This window comes from Rissa tridactyla, chromosome W (assembly GCF_028500815.1).
Source record: "Rissa tridactyla isolate bRisTri1 chromosome W, bRisTri1.patW.cur.20221130, whole genome shotgun sequence".
In the NCBI taxonomy this organism is placed as follows: domain Eukaryota; kingdom Metazoa; phylum Chordata; class Aves; order Charadriiformes; family Laridae; genus Rissa; species Rissa tridactyla.
Window position 1 is genome coordinate 21,210,651 of NC_071496.1, and position 22,347 is coordinate 21,232,997.

Sequence of the window (22,347 nt, forward strand, 5' to 3'; positions counted from 1 at the left end):
TGTAATTCAGGTTAAAAATAGACTACAACAATCACAAAACAGAGAGAATGCAGCTTTCTGGCAACTGTGAAACCTAAATCCAGCTCATAATGAAATCCAAAGTTGATACATAAAAACGTAGCTGCAAATTAGCTCATTTCCCCCTGGTTTATCTGTGCCTTCTGAAAACATTCCTGTGTGAAAACAGACTTTTGCATGAAAGAAAGGAAAAGCTGAGATGAGCCATACTTAGTAGGCATCCCTGGTTCCTCCTACAGTTCCACATGGATTAGATCTCATCTCACAGCTCAAGCTGTTCTAGAAGTTGTTATTTATCTGCCATTGTATCTGATCATTTGTAGTAAAAAAAGTTGATGGTCCTTTAGAGAAGCAGAATGAAAATAAGAATCATGAAAGGGAAAAGGAACTGCACTGCAGTGAGTCATAGTGTTGCCATTCTCCTCTGCTCCTTTAGCATGAATGGACAATTTTCTCCATCAGTTTAAAAATATTCTGTTAGCTCCAGTTACTAAATATCTCACATATATGGAAAAAATGAAGATTTTAAATAATGATTCCTTCCTCCATGGTACTCTGTTTTCTTTCCAGTTTATAATACCTACAAGTGTGAGGAATGTTTCAAAATAGGGCATCCGCATTAGCATTTGCAAAGGAGACCAGGAGTCTGCATACACAGCCAGGTCAGGCAACAGGCCTGCAACTGTGTAAACATATTACCGTGAAATTGAGCCTGAGTTCATACACTCTGCTTCTCAGAAGCACTTCTTAGCCTACAGTTGCAAAACACTACTAGGGAAAAGTTGTTTGAGTCCCCAGAACTCTTAATACAGTGACCCAAAGTTGTCTTGCTTTATGATTTGCACGTTGGGACTTCATCTTAAAATTGGCACAGTTCTTCGAACACCATCCCAAAGCCCTCCTTTAAAACAACTGTTGACTCCTATATTGTTTCTTACCATGACACCAGCATATTGTTCTGACATGGGGAAAACATGCATAGATCAGGCTTAATTAAATCCCTGATTTCCCCTGAGATCACTGTTTTGAGCTGATGGAATGCAGAGCAACTTAAACTGGGAGGTAAGTCTAATACAAACATTATAATACAAACTTGCGTATGTATTCCTTGGTAATAAGAAGTGCTGTGGATCTAGTAAATGTCCTTATAGCTCGGCCCGAACTTCTCCTTAACAGTAGGTACTGAAGTACATAAGTTAGGATTTATATATTTTAAAGGAGGACAAGATGACACTTGCTGATGCCAATTCTCTCTTAGGACATCAGTCTCTCAGACAGTCTCTTTCTCTCTCCAGAGACTCTCTACGGGGAGTCTGAACTATCAACAAATCAGACATTTAATTTTCAGACTTTTAATTTTCAGGCATTTTGACTACATGGCTAAAATCATAGAATCATCTAGGTTTGAAGGGACCCTTAAGATCATAGAGTCCAACCATCAGCCTAACACTGCCAAAACCACCATTAAACCATGTCCCTAAGCACCACGTCTACCCATCTTTTAAATACCTCCAAGGATGATTACCTGGAGGTATTTAAAAGACAGGTAGATATGGCAAAGGTGAGTTCAGGCTTGAAGGTTTTAGAAAGTACAATCTCTTATTATTAAGAAGGAGCCATCAGAATATTGGGAGTGACAGAATAGGGGTGTATGCCTTAGGAAACTAGCTGAAAGCATAACAGAAAGAAAAGGATGTGATATCTAATAATGGGAACCTATATTTAGGCTCTTTCACTACACAGAATGATTTGGAGGAAGATTCATCTGACGAAATGTAGAGATTCACAATGCAAACACCTACCTCTTACTAGTCACCCTAGGCTCTCTTTATAATGGATGGAGAAAATAACCACTGTGCTGATAGTCTATGCTGTGATTCACGCCATCCTAAACTAATGTCAAAAATAGCTCAGATGCATCAAATCCTAAGTGTGTTAAATTCTTTCTGCAAACAGGAATGGGAGCTCAACCAGATCAGATGTAGTGAGCTGGGTGCAATGCTGTCACTGGAGTGAGACTTAGCAAAATTTAGTCATCTAGGTCCAATGGGACAATCGACAAAATTTCTTATCTAACTCTTTTAAGTACCATTAAGGTTCTAATCACTTCAGTATTCTTCAACAAAGCTCTGTAGATGTAGATGTACTCTAGAGATCCAGAGCAAGCTTTGCATATGTCTGCAACAGTGATACCTACATAAAAAACAGAGTGAGTGCTAATCAGGACCACCTCTCCTGTCAGCTGTATTTAAAAAGATAAGTGAGAGCTACTTGTTTGTACCTAAATACCATGGAAGTGCTTACATTCAAAAAATAAAACTCTAGCTCCACAGAAACACGTAGCTGAGGTCTTCAGTGGACTTCAGGCTGGGGAAGAGATGAAGCTTCATCAGAACACCGCTCTACATTTCTTACAAGCTTGCACAGGTATCCCAACGTTTGGCATGCTAGATGTTGCAAATATAGCCATCTAACTGTCTTCAGACATTAGATGAGCTGATGTTCAGATCCCACAGTTATATACTCAATTGAAGAAGCTGGTGTACACTGTTTCTTCCTTTGAGCATATGCCCATAGGTGGTATTCAGGCACTTAGTCGAATAGTTTATTTCCAGTGGCTAGACTCACTAGTGCTAAAGTTAACTGAACTGAACATTTGCTCTTCCAAAAACCATGTTGCTTACTACATAAGTGCACAGTGAGCGACACACGTTTAGGAAATCAGAGAGGAATGCGCTTTTCCATAAGATGTGTAAATTTTTAACTTAAGACATTAAAAAGATCTTAAACATAAGATCTTTTAAATTTTTAATTTACTGAAGTCCTGTAACTATTGTAATATAAGGTTAAATGTGATTTGGAAACATAGATTAAAATATTTGTTTTAAGGCACATCCAAAATTATGAAAGAAAACAATGATATGGTTATAACTTCATTAATAACTGAATTTAGAGTCAGGAAGCTAGCTTACATTAAATTACTGATCCTTGAGAAAAGAGAAAAAAACAACTATGTAGCAACATCAGTAAGGACTTTCCCACTGTTATTTAATGATCAAAACAACAGATGCTCAGTGGATAGCTGCATCCTAACACCATGAACAGGAGGTAGCTTATTAATTGCACGAGAGTAGTAATGGCTCATTAGGTGAAAATAAATGGGAATTATCTGCAAATAACAATGGCTGCCTTTATTAACAACCCAGGTGACGTAATTGAATACAACAGAACAAGAAAACAAGGTTACTTTAATTACATGGAAGCAAAACAATGGAAGCACCTCATTAGTACTGTTTGAAAATGCCATGCATAAAACAGTGTATTTACAGCTATGAGTGGACAAATAAATAATACTTACCCAAAAGTATTTATATGGGGAATACAAGTCAAAATAAATACTAGAAGATATTGAGAAGACTGAGTATACTATAGAAAATCAGACATGTAATAAGCATTAGATAGTTCTACCTGAGCCCCAGTTGCAATTTCATCAGCAGCTTCGTTCATCACTCCTAATGTTTGGAAAGCAAATACACAGAGCTCCCGTTCACAAACAGTGGGCTACACAGAGAAAGTAAGTTAATTATATTTTTGTTCTAGTTTTGAGTTATTGGTTTTATCATGCAATACAACAAAAACCAAATACATTTAATGCTAATTTTTTTATTCAGATATTAACTGCAACAATTATTTCAAATTATGAATACATGTCAATTATTGAGGAAGATACATTAGAGAAGCATTTTAACAATCTGAAGAACTCTAAAACTCATAAGTATTCACAGAGGCTAAACTTAAAAGAAATCCAAACAGATTACAAAATCAAAATTACAGTCATAGTACCCAAATGTCCTTAGCGCTGTCCTATAAGACTCTAAAAACTTCCTACATAATTAAAATTAATGGAGAACAAAATCAGAAATTAATGGGGACACTCCCCTTTCATAAATGCAGGTTTATTCTTCAAAGATTGTTATTCTGCTGTTGAGAACAAACATAAAAATATGATCCAGAAGACAAATTTCTTGAAGAAGCTACTTTTAATTTAAGTTTTAACTAATTGTATTGAGTTTGCATGGCAAGGTTTTGGTAGCGGGGGGGGGCTACAGGGCTGGCTTCTGTGAGAAGATGCCAGAAGCTTCCCCTACATCCAATAGAGCCAATGCCAGCTGGCTCCAAGACGCTGCTGGCCAAAGTTGAGCCAATCAGCGATGGCGGTAACATATTTAAGAAGGGGGAAAAAAAAAACCCCTGCTGCAGAATAAGAGCCAGAAGAGAGGAGTGAGAGTATGTGAGAGAAACAACTACGCAGACACCAAGATCAGTGAAGAAGGAGGGGGAGGAGGTGCTCCAGGTGCCGGAGCAGAGATTCCCGTGAAGACCATGGTGAGGCAGGCTGTTCCTCTGCAGCCCATGGAGGTTAACAGTGGAGTAGCCCATGGAGGACCACACGCTGGAGCAGGTGGATGTGCCTGAAGGAGTCCGGGGCGCCCTGGAGAGCCTGCACTGGAACAGGCTCCTGTCAGGACCTGCTGGAGCCTTCCCTTCCTCCCAAAGCTGTTGTGCTCGCAGTGTCCGACATTTGCTGTCCACTGCTGGGAGTGCACAGCTTCCTACTGATAGAATTGTCTCAGTATAATTCTTGTATATCTTATATTGGTATCGGGATTAGTACTGGTTCTTTAGTATTATTGTTAATTATTTAGTCTTATCCTATTAAATCTATTTATATTTCAACCCTCGTGTTTCCTTGCTTTCCCCGATTCCTCTTTTTGGGTGGGGAGGGGTCATCGGGTGATAGAATAATTGTCTAAATGACAATAAATTGTTATGGGTTTTCTCAAACCATAACAGAGCGGCAGAGACAACACGTGATGAATTGACTGCAACCCCCATTCCCCATCCCCTTCTGCCGCTCAGGAGGGAGGAGGTAGAGAATTCGGGAGTGAAGTTGAGCCTGGGAAGAAGGGAGGTGTGGGGAGAAGGTGTTTTTAAGACTTGTTTTTATTTTTCATTATCTTACTCTGACTTTTGATTGATAATAAATTAAATTAATTTCTCCTAGTTGAGTCTGTTTTGTCCATGATGGTAATTGCTGAGTGATCTCCCTGTCCTTATCTCGACCCATGAGTCTTTCATCATATTTTCTCTCCCCGTCCAGCTGAGGAGGGGGAGTGATAGAGTGGCTTGGTGGGGACCTGGCATCCAGCCCAGGTCAACCCACCACACTAATTTAACAATTTATTTGTAAACTTTAAGAAAATGCATTATATTTTTATAGAATAAACACTGTATTTGGGAAGGTCACATGTTATTTTATAAATAAAGGCATTTGCACCCTTTTTTTAGTTATCAAAAAGTAATAAAAAACCTTTTTGTTGAGCCATTTTTTGCCGAGCCATTTTTTGCCTATCTTTTTGAAAAATTTAATTCACAATTGCCATCATAATGTTCAAATAAAGCAACATATTTAAACTTCTGTATATTGAGTGAGAACTGAGTGTTCTGCCTTCATAAAGCAAGCAAAGCAGAAACAAAAAATAACACAGCTTTAAGTAAAGAGAATAGGTGTGTCTTCAGAAGCTTCCTAATTGGTTACATCCCTTACAGCAACTCCACACTTATTTACTGAAAGATAATTAGCAGATCAACTTTTTAAAGACCCAAGTAATGAATCACACAAAGAGAACTGTTAAAAGCATTCAAAAAGAACAAACAGTTGAAAGAAATACAAGAAAGAAACATAAATTAAAACCTTCCTTAAAATTGATCCCAATAAACTTAACTTTTTTTACAATGTTAAAAACAATCGAAATATTTTTGGATACTATTTGTTTGAATCCATATTATTAAATCCTAACTCACTGAAACCTAAAATGATCTTTGGTAGGCACTACTGAACTTTTATAACTAAAAATTCTGAGTCTAGCTACCACGATAATCACTAGAGCATTCATAGTGGTACACTTTGAAGTTCAAGCCAATGTCCCTAGGAAGCACTTGCAGAAATGAAAAAAATTATTTAGCACACAAAGAAAACATAAAATTTAGTTGAATTCTGTTTCATGCAACAGCTTTGCCAGTAATAAGCATACTGCTGTATTTGTAGTCACTTGTTTCATATGCATTTGTTTGTTTTCAAATATTCTAGACTTCAATAAACATCTGAAATCTACTGCATTGACATATTCTCATATCAGTTGCTTTACAAGAGCTATCATCATAGAATCACAGAATGTGTTGGGTTGGAAGGGACCTTTAAAGGTCATCTAGTCCAACCCCCCTGCAGTAAGCAGGGACATCTTTAACTAGATCAGGTTGCTCAGAGCCTCATCAAGCCTGGCCTTGAATGTCTCTAGGCCAGGCTTGATCATCTTTCAAGTCTAATAGAGTAATTTGATTTATCTGCTATGTTATATTGCATTAGGCGGCATACGAAGCCTAACATGATCCAATTCACTGTGCCATGGCACACTAGAAAAAAGTATTTATTATTGTCATTATTCTTAGGTTTTCCACATTCAGAAGGTGGCTAAATCGCTTGCTTAGTCGGGGAAGTATGGTGGCACTACCACCTTGACTATCATAATCAATAGTATACACAGACTCCCTTTTATTCCAGAGCAAGGAATTGCTCTGGAATAGCAGGGCAATCTGAATTTAGCAATGCTTGCCATGAAGAAAAGCATTAAGAAAATACTTATTGTTGCAATTTTGTTTATAACTTCAACAAAGTAAGTTACCCTGAGACTTAAAGATGGCAAATGGAACATTGGATTTGTTATCTTTGCTCTTTTTTGGTTTTTTCCTTCCTGTGTTATGATCCCAGAAATGTCTAAGTATCTGGAAGAGGGAAGTTAGGAAAATGGTCATTGTACTTATTTTTGACATTTGAAAGGCCTTTTTTCTCTCAAGTGGATACTGGGGCTAAGATCTTAAGGCTGGAGAACTGTAGGTATGAGGAGAAGCAAGACAGCAAAATTTGAGCTCTGAGGAGAAACAGATATTATTGTTAGGTTCTATAAAATTCTTTTGATTTTATGCATTTGATGAACCTTTATGCCCACTGAATACTTTTTAGAATAAAGACTTTGCAAGACAATGCTGATAAAATAACATTTTAAGCAATGGAAAGTGTGACAGATGATCACTACATTTCCAAGTTACTCACAGCCTAGTATTCATTTCAATATTCAGACAATACATGTACAGAAAATACCTTGAAATTGAACACAAAATCATTCAAGAGCTCCCAAAACATTCACTAGAACCTCACATTCTTGTAAGCGTGATATAATATACAATAAATTATGTGATAATAAAACCAGAGGAACTGCTTTGCTATCTTTGTCTACCTCCTTCAAAACACAAGAAAAAACAACTTTTCCCAGTAATGGGAATGGGTTTCACCAAACCCATTTCTGTTTGAGAAACAACATATACTTCAGGAAGCCACATAGTTTTGCTGCACAAAATTCTAGTAAATAATAAGCACCATTTCCAGATTATTTTCTCCAATTTTTAAACTTGCTATTAAAAACTTTAAGATATCTCTAGTCTGAATTTGTCTCCCTTGACTCACTACATCTTCAAAACATTTATATTGTAGATTCCGTCTAATTTCAGAAATCATTAAATCCCTGTTTGAAGTGGCATTGGTTAAAGAAAAAACACAAAAAAACCACCACAAAAAATTGAACTCTATACAGTGTCTGCATTCTATATACTCTCTTCAACTAAGAGCTGGAGCAAATACATAGTTTTGCGTTAGATGAAAATATATGGGCTCTGCCAGTCTAATGGGGAAAATAACCCAAACCCAGACACTTCAACAGCCTACCTTCATATATCCACCCTGGATGCATTCTTACTCAAACTCCAGTCATTTTAAGAGCACTTTTGGATCTTGTTTCTGAAATTTGTCCCAATTTAATCAAAACAGAAGCTTTTAACTTAAATTTCCCACAAGTGTTAGTAGAGTGTTCCAAAACATGTTGGTATGGCCATTTCACTGTCTTCTACTTCAGTCATTAGTTAGGTTCAAGCATTTAAACCCATCTCTTTCCCTCCAAAATGAAAAGATTGGCTTACAATTAAGAAGCAAACATTTGGAGGGCTTTTGTTTGTCACATGATGGTGACTTATCTATTCAGTGTCACATTTCTGTATTTTGGTTTTATCTGCAACTATGCATGCTAGAACCAATGAAAACATGGAAATTAAGTTAATAAATCAATTCTAGAAGACAGAGCTTAAAGAAAATCACAAGCTTTATGGTAAAGCTGGGATTCAAGGCCACTTTTACACTGCTGCTAGTGTTTTGCATACTGCCAGTGTGTTTCCCTTTATGGCATCTACTTGTCTCTTCTCTTATAATAGGATGTGAGCCCTCGGGACAGGAACAGTCTTGTTCTGACTTCATATCATAAATATGAGAAATGCCCCTATCCACAGTAAACAAACAAGAACAACAGTAACACATTTATAAATGTTAAGTTGTTCCAATGTAATTTCTGGATACTCTTATTTTGGTTCAAGTCCACATACTATTCAGCAACTGAATGATGAACTGTCTAAGAACTTTCGCGTACATACATGAAAGTACAGACATGTTTTTACTGATGTGAATCAATATCCACAAAGGTAAACAATAACCAACTTCTATTAGATTACTAATTTCCATTGTTTTCAAAGGGAAAATACATGACTAAATAGGATTTATACATTGAAGTATATGTTTCTGAATGTGAACCTCATCTTAGGTGCATGCAGAATTTTACAGATTACAACCATCACCTTGAAGGCATGCAGAGCTGACTAGCTGGGCAACTTTGTTCCCCACTACCTGAAGAGGGCAGCTGTAACTCACCCTCAACAACAGCAGTCAGTGGTCTCACATATACTTTATTTTTAACTTGAAAGGAGAAAATTAACATAAGGCCATTGGCTTCCACAAAGCTATTAGCTAAATGAAGATCATTGGTGCGGAAAGACTATTTAGAAGCATAATTATTCCAGTGGGGAAAAGCCAGAAGAAAATAAGAGCTGGACAGTTAACCTGAGACCGCAAATGCTTGGAAGCAGAAGGCAATGACAAAAGCAGAAAGCATTTTCTGAGCAGAGTAAGGTTTCCGGAGTTTTCCTTTAGCTACCCCCATTCTTTGCATGCTCAGCAGCACCCACCCAACTACTGCTGTGACAAAAAACCGCTCAGTTTCTGCATGCAACAATGCAAGTGTCACTTCTTACAGCAGTGACTGTGACTGTCAGACAGGCAAATCACCTAGCTACTATGACATATTCTGGTTCCTGGACTCATACATTACTTAAAATATTTTCCAGACATTCATTCAATTCAAAAAAGTTGAAACTTTCATAGCTGATATTGATCTATCTTGCTACATTCTAATGTGTGCTGCAGCTGTGCTCAGAAGAGCAATGTGACACCCTCTCCCATATCCTGATGGATGTCACACAGACACTAATGAGGCTGCAACATGACCGACACACCTAAAAGGTCTTGATCTAAAAGGAGATACACAGGGAAGGCTCATAGCCTGACTTACAGCAAATGTAACAAATGGTAAAGATGAAACCATCAGCAACCATCTCACTTCTCCTAATCAAAGCAAAAGGCAGTAGAGATTAAATGTATCTTCAAATCCCTGTTCTGTTTCCTACTTTCAACAATGGCAATCATCAGTTTATCCATAGGAGAAACTTCTCTCTCTCTGTTCATTACGCTCACCAGAAGGATGAGTATATAATAGCACAGCAGCAATAATATTAAAAATGTGGATAGACAGATACAGAGAGAGAGAAAAAGAAAGAAAAAGAGAGAAGAAGGAAGGAAGGAAGGAAGGAAGGAAGGAAGGAAGGAAGGAAGGAGGGAGGGAGGGAGGGAGAAGAGAGAGAAAGAAAGAAGGGAAGAAAGAAGGAAAGAGAAAGAAAGAGAGAAAGAGACAGAGAAAGAAAGAGAGAAAGAGACAGAGAAAGAAAGAAAGAGAGAGAGAGGGAGAAAGAGAGAAAGGGAAAGTGAGAGAAGAAGGGAGAGAGGAAAGGAGTCTGGTAGGTAAAGGTTTCTTTTGCAAGGGAGCTTTCAAGTTTTTGAGGTTTATTTCACAGACTGTGTCAGTTATGGATTTTTTAGATATATGTCTGTCTTAGCTATATTTGTAAGAAAAGGCAAAATAAGGTTGGTTGCCAATTCTCTACCAACTGAGTCCGTATTACCTAAAGGATCAATTATATTTGGACCAATAAGGATAACATTACTACATCTGAAACAGAATCCAGAGCTGTAGGAAAGGCTCTCTTCTGGCTGTCTCATAGCTTACATCTGTTAGTCACGTTTTTAGATGAATTAACAAATGCTACAGAAACCTCGGTTGTATCTACACATCTGACATACAAGGTACCTGGAAGGCAGGCACTAATGAGGCGCTTGTATACTTTCTACCAGTGCTGCTTAAATGCCGTAGGTAAAATTCTCATTCTCTGTAATAGGACTAGAGCAAAGCACATTTATGAGTTTAAGACTTTTACATTTCCTATAGTGTAACACAAGGGTCAATTAAATTCAAAACTGACAAAATAAAAAGTTTTAGGTAATGTGTATCTTAGAAAACACTCCCACAGAATTACAAGGTAAAGATTTAAGAGTTGAAAGTGTATGATTTGTGCACTTAAATCACTACTGAAACCATCCAGAATTACCATTTACTGTAACATAAGGTTCATCAAGCTTCAGAGTTTAAGCAATTTTTTAATTATTAATGATCAAGATTATTTTGAAAGGCAAGTTAAATACACATCTGCCTACTCTGCCATGGATTATACTTCTGAGTGAAGCATCTGGCACTAGCTCATAGTGGATTTTAAAACCTCTGATTTATTAAAATTCAAATTCATCTTTGTATTTTAATAACTTTTATTGACAGGTGTTTGCTTTATATTATAATACATATATTAAAATAAACTTATTCAAAATTAAATATTTTATGATAGCATTGTATACTATGGCCTAAATTTACACTGATTTAGGAATTGCTTTAAAACTAAATAATTACCAACAAGTACACCTGTGGCCTGAATTTTCAAATGAAGTCAAACTACTGGCTCAAGTTCTATATGGGAATACACACTGCCAGAGAGCAGGAATAATTTATTTAATAACCTGTCTTGCTATAAATCTGTAAGGTAAGCTCTCTGAACAATCTCACAATATTCATGTGATATGTGGAACACTGCTGAAAGACGTGGGAGATACCACAGTGGTAAGACATGGGAGATACCACTTGTTCTGTTTGGCTTTATTTTGGCCAATCCAGATTTTAATTTCTGCTTTTTGTTTTTTCTGCATTTTTGGACAGCTTGGACACTTTTTACAAATTATCTTTACTTGCCAGATACATAAATAGATGGCAAATAAGCATTATGGAGTGCTAGCTGGGCAAGGCAGGCTTTGGTAAGTTCTTGGCAACAGGACAAGCTACACTGCAGACATTTTACTCTCTCAGTAAATAGTAAAGTGATTGAAGTCCATTCTACTAAAGTACTGATTGTAACTGGGAAGGCTTTTTTTCATAAAAAGAGATAAAACCAGGTTATATTGTTGACTAAGGATAAGAAGGATCATGGCGTTATTCCACAAGAAACATGGAATTCCACAAGCATCTTGGCTAAACTCTAGTCTGGCTAAATATATTTGTACACTTACACTTTTCTCCATAGTTCAATGATGTTTATTCTACTCCAAAAACCTCCCACCCCTAAGTGGTGTACTGTTTCTGGAACATTACTGCTACTCTGTTTCAGTGGTGGCTAAGAAACTTATATTCAAAGGACAGAGAAATCCAAGACCTACTCAAGTCAACAGGAACTCACTGAGGCCAAGATTTCACCCATAATGAATAAATCACAACTGAGTACTTTGGGATGAAAAAAATTCTAAAAATGTAAGGTTATTAATATAAGTACACAAATACCAGAATTACCAGATTGTACTTATTTTTACAGATAAATACAAACAACAGGCATTTCAAATATTGTTTTACAGTATTTTACCATTTATATTTTATGGGAAAAACTTTAAACAGCAGAGATGTCTGTACCAGAGTACAAATTTCAAAGAAACTAGATCCAGTACTTAGTTTTGCTGAGTTTTTTTACTATTTCCTGCTTTGTTCTAAAGGGGCCTCAGTCTGAAGTTTCAACACAAGATGGCACTCTAAAGAGATTTCTTGACTGAAAGAAAAATTACTGATACCCAGAAGGGGTTTTTTATCATCTTATTGAATACATTTCGAGAATTTTTTGTCCTGTATAATTGTCTCACAGGTCTTTAAAATCCATTCAATGATGCTGGTTTACCAATGGCTTTAGTATTTGTAAATGAGGAATTTGGGAAGGCATACAGACAGTAAGATAGTCATTAGCTACACATCTTAAATTATACTATATAAAAGCTGATTAAGATTGCAGAATTACAGAATGATTGAAGTTGGAAGGGACCTCCGGAGGTCATGTGGTTCAACACCCCTGCTCAAGCAGGCTCACATGGAGCCAGTTGCCCAAGACCATGTTCAAATGGCTTCTGAATATCTCCATGGATAGAGATTCCACAACCTCTCTGGGCAACCTATTCCCATACTCAGTCATCTTCAGAAAAGGTGAAAAATGAGGAAAAGTGTTTCCTGATGATCAGATGGAACCTCCTGTGTTTCAGTTTGTGCCCATTGCCTTTGGTCCTGTCACTGGGCATCACTGAAAAGAGCTGGGCTCTATCCTCTTTGCACCCTCCCTTCAGGTGTTTATATACATTAATAAGATCCTGTCTGAATCTTCTCTTCTCCAGGCTACACAGTCCCAGCTCTCTCAGCTTTTCCTCCTATGTGAGATGCTTCAGTCCCTTAATCATCTTAGTATCCCTTCGCTGGACTCTATCCAGCATGTCCATGTCTCTCTTGTACTGGGGAGCCCAGAACTGGACACGCTACTCCAGGTGTGACCTCACCAGTGCTGGGTAGAGGGGAAGGATCACCTCCCTCCACCTGCTGGCAATTTTATTGTCTAATGCAGCCCAGGATACCATTAACCTTCCTTGCCGCAAGGGTACATTGCTGGCTCATGTTCATCTTGGTGTCCACCAGGACCCCCAGAGCCTTTTTTGCAAAACTGCTTTCAAGCTGGGTGGCCCCCAGCATATATTGGTGCATGGGGTTGTTTCTCCCTAGGTGCAGGGCTTTGTACTTCTCCTTGTTGAACTGCATGAGACACCTGTCAGCCCATTTTGGCAGCCTGGTGAGGTCCCTCTGAATGGCAGCATGACCCTCTGGAGTATCACCCACTTCTCCCAGTTTTGCATCATCTGCAAACTTGCTAAGGGTACACTCTGCTCCATCATCCAGATCATTAATGAAGATATTAAACAGGACTGGACCCAGTATTGAACCCTGGGGTACACCACTAGTTACTGGCCTCCAACTAGACTTTGTGCCACTGATCACCACCCTCTGAGGCCATCCATCCATCCAGTTTTCAATCCACCTCACTGTCTGCTCATTCAGTCCATGCATCAACAGCTTGTCTATGAGGATCTTATGAGAGACAGTGTCGAAGGCCTTACTGAAGTCCAGGTAGACAATATTCACTGCTCTCCCCTCATCTACCAGGCTAGTCATTTCATCATAGAAATTTATCAAGCTGGTCAAGCAAGACTTCCCCTTGGTGAAGCCATACTGACTATTCCTGATTATTTTCTTGTCCTTAATGTGCCTGGAAATGGTTTCCAGGCTTAGCTGTTCCATCACCTTCCCAGGGATCAAGGTGAGGGTGACCAACCTGTAGTTCTCTGGGTCTGTCTTCTTGCCCTTCTTGAAGGCAGGAGTAACATTTGCTTTCCTCCAGTCTTCAAATATGATAATATATGATAATATATTTTTATTATACTTATTTTAATCATATCCTTAAATATGATAACCACTTTTATTGACTCATGAATTCTTTATATATAAATGTTTGTAATAAAAGTACTGTTATTACATCTGAATTCCTAAAACAAGATCTCTCTCTACTAATATAGCAGCAAAACTATTGCATTATTAAAATGCAACTTAGTGCTTCCCTACAATATTATTACCAGCTCTAGAGTAACAGGAAGAATTTCACATGGGATTAAAAAATGTTAATAGCCTGTTAATACAGAACCAAATAATGTTGAAGTTTCTTTAGTACATTATAATATCTGCTTTGCAAAATACATTTTTAGCTAGATGAACCAAATTATATGGTTGAGAAGGACCTTTGGAGGTCAATTAGTCCTTTTATTCTCTCATACAGAACTAGCTTTATCTAAAGTTTTAGATAAAGCTAAAATTGGCTTTCTCTAATGCTTTATCAAGCACTGTAACAGGTTGCCCAGAGAGGCTGTGGAGTCTCCACCCTTGGAGATGTTCAAAAGCGAGTGAAAGGCAGTGGATGAAACAAGCTCCAGATTCAGGGGCTTTTCACTAGAGACACCTGTCCCATGGGAGAATATCTCAGTACTTCAGAATTGGCTTTGTGGAGGTCATTAAAATTTCCTAAGTTTACTTCTAATATTTAGTCTAATATGTTAGTTTGACAGAAATCAGGATAATCTATTTATTTTAACAACACATATGTGAATGAGATATCAACTGTTTGAAAATGTCAGAAAAAAGCATTTAAAAGTATGTTTTTGAAATAATTCAAGTCTAGACGTTAATTGCAAACAAATAATAGTACGTGTCTCAGTCATCTAAACTTCTCTGTTGAGAACAAATTCAAAGACAGTAACATGAGGTGCTGTCTAACGATTCAAATGAGCACTCTCACTGTTTTCAGTAGATTTACCAGGTCTGCCTTCTTTGTCTCTCCTCAGCACAAAACCTATGTCTGACCTTGTACTTCTCACTGTTTTTCAAAGCTGAGCAATGAGCTACTTCATAAGAGACTGATGACAGAGCTCCTGAAAATGGTGCAGCACAGGTCACCTTGTAGGAGGATGCAGCCTTTTTCTCTGTGATTCTTTACATGAGAAAAAGAAGCAGTTTGGAAAAGAAGCAGTTTGGATATAAAGGCTGCAGTCTCAACACTCACTAATGAGTTCAAAGCTGTTTCTTAATCTTTTTATGAAAAGTGAAATATGTAGGATTCTGACCACTGTTAGGAATAACTGCATGAAACAGTATGGCCTATGCTATTTGAGATGTTAAATAATACTTTTTCTTCTTAGGATCCATGTATTCATTGAATTTTCCCTGTGCTTTGCAGAAAGGCTGCAAATCATGCCATGTAGTGATTTCAGGGAATTTGCAGTTTTCGGTGGTATTCTATATAAGTGTGTATCTCTAAACATCCAATTTAGCTTTTATTACTTTGAGTGCACTGAAGAATCATAGAATCATAGAATGGTTAGAGTTGGAAGGGACCTTAAAGATCAACTAGTTCCAACCCCACTCCCATGGGCAGAGATACCTCCCACTAGACCAGGTTGTTCAAAGCCCCATTCAGCCTAGCCTTGAACACCTCTGGGGATGGGGCATCCACAGCTTCTCTGGGCAACCTGTTCCAGTGCCTCACCACCCTCATAGTGAAAAATTTCTTCCTAATATCTAATCTAAATCTGCTCTTTTCCAATTTGAAGCCATTACCCCTCATCCTATCACTATGTGCCCTTGTAAAAAGGCCCTCTCCAGCTTTCTTGTAGGCCCCCTTTAAGTACTAGAGGGCTGCTATAAGGTCTCCCTGGAGCCTTCTCTTCTCCAGGCTGAACAACCCCAACTCTCTCAGCCTGTCCTCATAGGAGAGGTACTCCAGCCCTCTGATCATCTTTGTGGCCCTCCTCTGGACTTGCTCCAACAGGTCCATGCCCTTCTTATGTTGGGGGCTCCAGAGCTGGACTGTAAATAATCATTAGAGCTCATTGTGCTCTTAAAATAAATACTGAAGAAACATACTATGATGAGAAATAACATCCATCTTCATCTCATACGGAAAAGGTGTAAATACCTACAGGAATGCATCGCCTACTTTACTGGCTTTTTTAAAAGGGGGTTGGAATAAAGTAATGGACCATGGACCTTTATAAAGAGCGTTACAGTACTTTTCTAAAACTCCTTCTTCCATTCTAGAGAACCTTTGTCCTTCCCCTTCATAGTAATACAGCTGCAGTTCCTTGTGAAAGCATTAGGTTTGTGAGTGTTTTGAAGTTACCCCATCTACATAATGTGTTTTTATCTACACGCACACTTGTAGAGTACACACAGGGACTGTATCTGTAATTCTGGTCTTCTGTATTTCAGGGAATTTTTGGAGCTCTAAAGAAAACTGGTTGTCCTGAAAGATCCATACTTTGTTCTGTAAAGAAATTCCCAAGAGAAATCTAAGAATTTTGTCTTTATTCATCTTCAGTAAGTCATTAATAGAGCCTCTTTATTTACCCTCAATAAGTGACTAAGCCTAACAACATCCAAAGATTCCTGTGTACAACAGGATCCCTGAACCAGCGGGGAACATTTAATTGCAGGGGAGTTGGACTAAATGACCTTTAAAGGTCCCTTCCAACCCAAACTATTCTATGATTCTATGATTTGTATGATTAGATTAGTACTGAGGGCTCTGGAGAAAGACAGGCGTTCAAGAGCATAAAGCCAAACGTATGCAATTGTGTTATGCAGCTGTTCTGCAACAGACATCTTCCATACAATGGTATGTCTGCCATGTGGATCTAGTGTCTAAATTAAGCTATACAAAAAGACACATCTTGTTGTCATCAAGTTGCTCTTATCTTATGGGAAAGATGATGTCAAGATTAGAAAATTAAATTTAAATAGATATTAAAAAAACAGACCACACAATACTGAGAAGAAAGCTTGTGCTGAGGGAGACTGATTTAAAGATACTGTATAACTAAGATAGCCTGTAGAGCAAATCTGCAGAAAGGAAAAACTTTATCTCACAGTGTTACTTGCTATCTTCATCTGTCCTGAGGATGAGACATCAGAATTATGCAAGTTATTAATAATCAGCACAAAAAATTACACCCAGGTATGGGAGTTTACAGTATTAAAAGAATGTAATTATTGTGTGATGGCAATTGTTGAATTTTTTAAACTGCATTTCAAGATAATTAATTAAACTACACTATAGTTCAGGAAAGGTGTCAGACTGACATACTGGAGGATTACAGAATCAAATTCCTTACTGGAATCAATGAGTATGGCTTCTTTGGAATTGTGTAAAACTCCATTAAATACCAGAAAAGCAAGCCTAAATACATTTAAAAAGAATTTCTCAAGCAATAACTTTTCTATGCTTTTATAAATTCATATGCTTGCTTTGTTGTTGAAAAAAAGGTAGAAGGGAAACTCATCATTAAGGATACACACACCCAGACATGATCCTGTGTGCATCTGTGTGGAGGAGCTATTCTTTAAAGGAAGAGACTGTTGAACCATCCAGAACTATTTAGTCTGTGGCATCTCTTGTGATACAACCAACTACAGATAGAGCCTAAGAAATGCCTTTGAGATATGGATATCTGTAGAAAATGGGATCAAGACACAGAATTAAAAATATAAGCAGACCGTAGCAAGGTTATGATCATTATGAAATCTGATGCAGTTACTGTGGTATCAAAAGCATGAATACTCTAAAGCTCTTTATGAAGGCTAGGGATACTACATATGGGATCCATTAAGTGACACAAGGCTAGAACGCATGTAGCCTTACATTAAATGAAAGGCCCCTGCATTCTGCTTAATAAAGTACTGTATTTCTGAGATCTGCTGTTGCAGTAGTATTAAATATAAAGTGCTCTTTCAGTTGGGTCATTCTTTATTCCCTTTACATACATTTTATATATATATGTATGTATGTGTATGTGTGTATGCAGCTGAAGCATGTAAATAAACCAACTGACTACTTTAGGCTGCCTCTGCCAGAACTCTCAGTAGAATGAAGCATAAATTTCCTTAAGACCCATTGGCAAACTCATGCTTTATTCAAACTGAGATCCTTTCTCACCTTCTGCAGAACTGCAAACTTATTAATGGCTCTATATTGCTTATTGAGTCATTCAAGCATATACAGAGCATGCTAGATTTTTTCCTGCTATCTCCTTCTCCCTGGGTTATATAAGGACACCCTTTCATTTTTGCAAAGCTTGTTAGGTTATGCTGCTTGCAAAGGCACTGATGAATATGTGTCTAGTGGCAAACATGTTTGCACTTTCCTCTGTTTTGAAGGACCGACAAACTTTCAAATGGATGGCTAAAATGAGCCCTCTTTAAGCTGAAGACAGAGAAAAGTCATTCTGAGGGATTTCGATCTCTAAGGTGGGAAAGCAAGAACTACGGTTTTTGAATTTAGAGCAGATGATTTCCCATTCTGTTTTCTTTTAATAGTTCATCACGTGACCAGGAATAAATCCTACTGTTTGCTTTGTCCTATGGACAACGGATAAAACCCAATGATTTAAGCAATTATATTATCCAAACTTTTCATATTGTTCAATTTGTCTTATCTCATCCTGTCACAGGTAATATGCATAGCAGTGCATTCAAAGACGAAGAACAAGGAACTGGTGCCTTTTCTATAGGCTTCTAATCAGGGTTTGGCATCTGATAAATCTAGCAGAAAAACATGTTTTTAAAAGGTAGATATAAGTTTCAAGAGGCAAATAAACACCTGATGGGATTTTCAAAAGTACAGAGGTTTAACCATGCCTTCAAAGGGTTTTAATTAAATATGTAGATGCTTTTGCAAATCCTATTAGCAGCCTATTTATATACCCTGCCTGCAGTCAGAATGCCTGACTGTGGTGCCGCTGAGTGTCATGGGGGATGATGCTGAGGTGACTTTTGCTACCGTGTAAGCAATAACCTTCCTGAATTTAGTTCCATGGAACTATCATAGATGATGTCTGCTTCATCTTATGTGTGGTTGCTCACCACACCATGGAGAAATTGGCAGATGAGGTGTCAGACCACTCACACACTGGTATTAAACAGTTTTCCATGGCTTTAATCTTTTAAGGTTACTCAGGTTTCCATAGGATTCAGGACAGGTGAAATAAGAAGGATTCTAAACTGCAAGGTCAATCCTAAAGGTAAGAATTTTATTCTCCTATATACTTTTACAAAGCTGCACTGATCCAGTAGCTCCAGGCAGGGTGTGTCTTTCATGAACAATCTTATTCTTTTTTACTATGCATTCACCAGCAGCATGAGACGGTGCAACATTCAGCATGCAAAATTCCTGGTTCACAGTTATACAGGCTAGACAGGCTAGATCGGACACTTCACAGAGCATCTCCTTCTACTGCCTTTTTTATCACATTATGGAGGATGGTTCATTCCAGTGGCCCATGAGCAAAAGAGTGTCAAAAGAACTTCACGACCTAGTAGCATTAACACCCGTGTATCTAAATACCCAGGTCATGGCTTGATAGGAGCTAAAGGACTGAGGTGACCCTAAGCTTTTTAAAGAGTGCCAGAGGACTGGGAAAGCACTGTAATGCACTTCCTCTAGCTTATCCGGTTATGACTACTCTAGCACAGTAGTGTTCAGTGAAATAAAACCCTCCTTTATGTTTCTATGATTATTATACAAGCCTGCTTTCCATCTCCCTTGCTTACAATACATTTTTTTTCAAATTTACAGTAAAATTTAGTTAATATGCATTACATTCCTGCATTTTAAAAGGATATTAGGATGAAACATGTCTGAAATAATTCAATAGTTTTATAACAGGTTTGTATCATCCATTGCTATTTAAGGCATTAGAAAATGCATTGTTTACCCCAGCAAGCACACCACTTACCCTTAGCATAGGGCCATTCTGGAACACATGGGGTTCGTCACAAACTACACAGTATTCATTCAATACTGGTATCCGCTGCTCAGCAAATTCAATAGTCTGAGAACAATGAAAATGAGAAAAACAACATCTGCTTAAAAATAGTTAAGTCAGCTCATGCTCCATAGTGTTTCATAAATGGATAAGATATGACATCCTACCTGCACAAGAAAGCCACGGTCTCGTACTAGAATGCATTTTGCACCATAATTTTGCTGCAAGGAAAAAGTTCAGGCAACTTCAGTGTCGGTAGACTAATTATAAGGAAATGGTAAAACATTTGTATTTTTTGCATGCAAATATGTTAAACAATATTTGCATCTAAAAATATCTCTCATTTGCATAAACCAACCATTACAAATAATCAATCCTTTTACTGCTTGCTGAGTGTGGGGTAGATTATTAGCATTTCTTTTTAGTTCTTAAATCTGATGAGGTTTTCTATCTCAGCATCCCAAAACCTTTAATGTCAAATGGAAACACCAGTGCCGTCACTCCATTCTAATAAACTGGCATTTGGTAACTTATTTAAATTTTACCTGTGTATTGTCTGTCCAAATATGGGCTATATGCTTAGGCGTGAATGACTAATATAACTCTTAGAAGAGATGACAATAATTTTCTTTCATATATTTACTAAAATTTCACTTCTGTGAGCACCACACTGACAGACCTCTGTGCTCAGATACCACTCAGATTCTTTCTGCCTTTTTATTTCAATATGCAACAAATAAATTAGAAGGAACTTTTGTTATAGGATTCACCAAGGTACAAAATTCCTTTTGGGCTGATATCTATCTCAATCAACCCTTGTTTTGAATAAGAGACAGATCAGCTTCATTTACAGCTTTTCTGGGTTTTGTTTTTGTTTATAGTCTTATTTCCTTTAATTTGTCTAACTGCTTATTTGGGAAACTTTACCCTTTTTTCTTCTGGGAAATAATCCTCCTAATTGTATTTAAGCTGAGAACTGAAGAGAAGTTAGGGTCCTGATTCATCGCTTCTGCATTCCACTGACTTCAAATTGCAGATAGGCACCGAGGTTACCCATATATATACACATATATGTATGTTATATAGGTTACCCATATATATGTACATATATATACCCATATACTTTGACATTGTCCCGCACAACATCCTGGTCTCTAAATTGGAGAGACATGGATTTGACGGATGGACCACTCGGTGGATAAGGAATTGGCTGGATGGCTGCACTCAAAGAGTTGCGGTCAATGGCTTGATGTCCAAGTGGATATCGGTGACAAGTGGCATTCCTCAGGGGGTCGGTACTGGGACCGGTGCTGTTTAAAACTTTGTTGGTGACATGGACAGTGGGATTGAGTACACCCTCAGCAAGTTTGACATGCTAGAGGGGAGGGATGCCATCTAGAGGGACCTGGACAGGCTTGAGAGGTGGGCCCATGTGAACCTCTCAAAGTTCAACCAGGTCAAGTGCAAGGTCCTGCACCTGGATCAGGGCAATCCCAAGCACAAATACAGGCTGGGCGGAGAATGGATTGAAAGCAGCCCTGAGGAGAAGGACTTGGGGGTGTTGGTGGATGAGAAGCTCAACATGACTTCGCAATTTGTGCTCGCAGCCCAGAAAGCCAACTGCATCCTGGGCTGCATCAAAAGAACCGTGGCCAGCAGATCGAGAGAGGTGATTCTGCCCCTCTATTCTGCTCTTGTGAGACCCCATCTGGAGTACTGCATCCAGCTCTGGAGCCCCCAACAGAAGAAGGACATGGACCTGTTGTAGCGAGTCCAGAGGAGGGCCACAAGGATGATCAGAGGGCTGGAGCACCTCTCCTATGAGGACAGGCTGAGAGAGTTGGAGGTTGTTCTGCCTGGAGAAGAGAAGGATCCAGGGAGACCTTATAGCAGCCTTCCAGTATCTGAAGGGGGCCTACAAGAAAGCTGGAGGGGGACTTTTTACAAGGGCATGTAGTTATAGAAGAAAGGGTAACGGTTTTAAACCGAAAGAGGGTAGATTTAGATTAGGTAATAGGAAGAAATTCTTTACTGTGAGGGTGGTGAGGCACTGGAACAGGTTCCCAAGGGAAGTTGTGGATGCCCCATCCTTTGAAGTGTTCAAGGCCAGGTTGGATGGGGCTTTGAGCAACCAGGTCTAGTGGGAGGTGTCCCTGCCCATGGCAGTGGGGTTGGAACTAGATGATCTTTAAGGCCCCTTCCAACTCTAACCATTCTATGATTCTATATCTGGTGCCTGCATGTAAAATGTGAAATAGACTCTTGATGTCCATCTGCTAACATCAGTCAAACTTCACCTGACCACGTTGTGAATATTTTCCCTCAAAGTAAATGCATTACAGCAATAAATTACTGGTAGTTTTTATAGACTGTCAAGTAGGGCTTGCATTTTTCCATATTAGCTGATAACATCAGTAATGAAATCACTTAGTCAGCTCTTCATTATCTTATCA

General features: G+C 38.3%; 1 protein-coding gene across 2 annotated transcripts in view; it reads right to left on the bottom strand.

The window, feature by feature from the left end:
* Window positions 1-22,347, bottom strand: part of LOC128902066 (protein mono-ADP-ribosyltransferase PARP8-like) — a 162,597-nt gene that overhangs the window by 14,425 nt on the left and 125,825 nt on the right. For both annotated transcript variants that reach the window (XM_054184407.1, XM_054184406.1), the window contains exons 13-15: window positions 20,062-20,115; window positions 19,865-19,960; window positions 3,487-3,579 (exon numbers count right to left, since the gene is read on the bottom strand). In XM_054184407.1, the coding sequence (XP_054040382.1) occupies window positions 3,487-3,579; window positions 19,865-19,960; window positions 20,062-20,115 (243 nt within the window). The remainder of the gene's footprint in view (window positions 1-3,486; window positions 3,580-19,864; window positions 19,961-20,061; window positions 20,116-22,347) is intronic.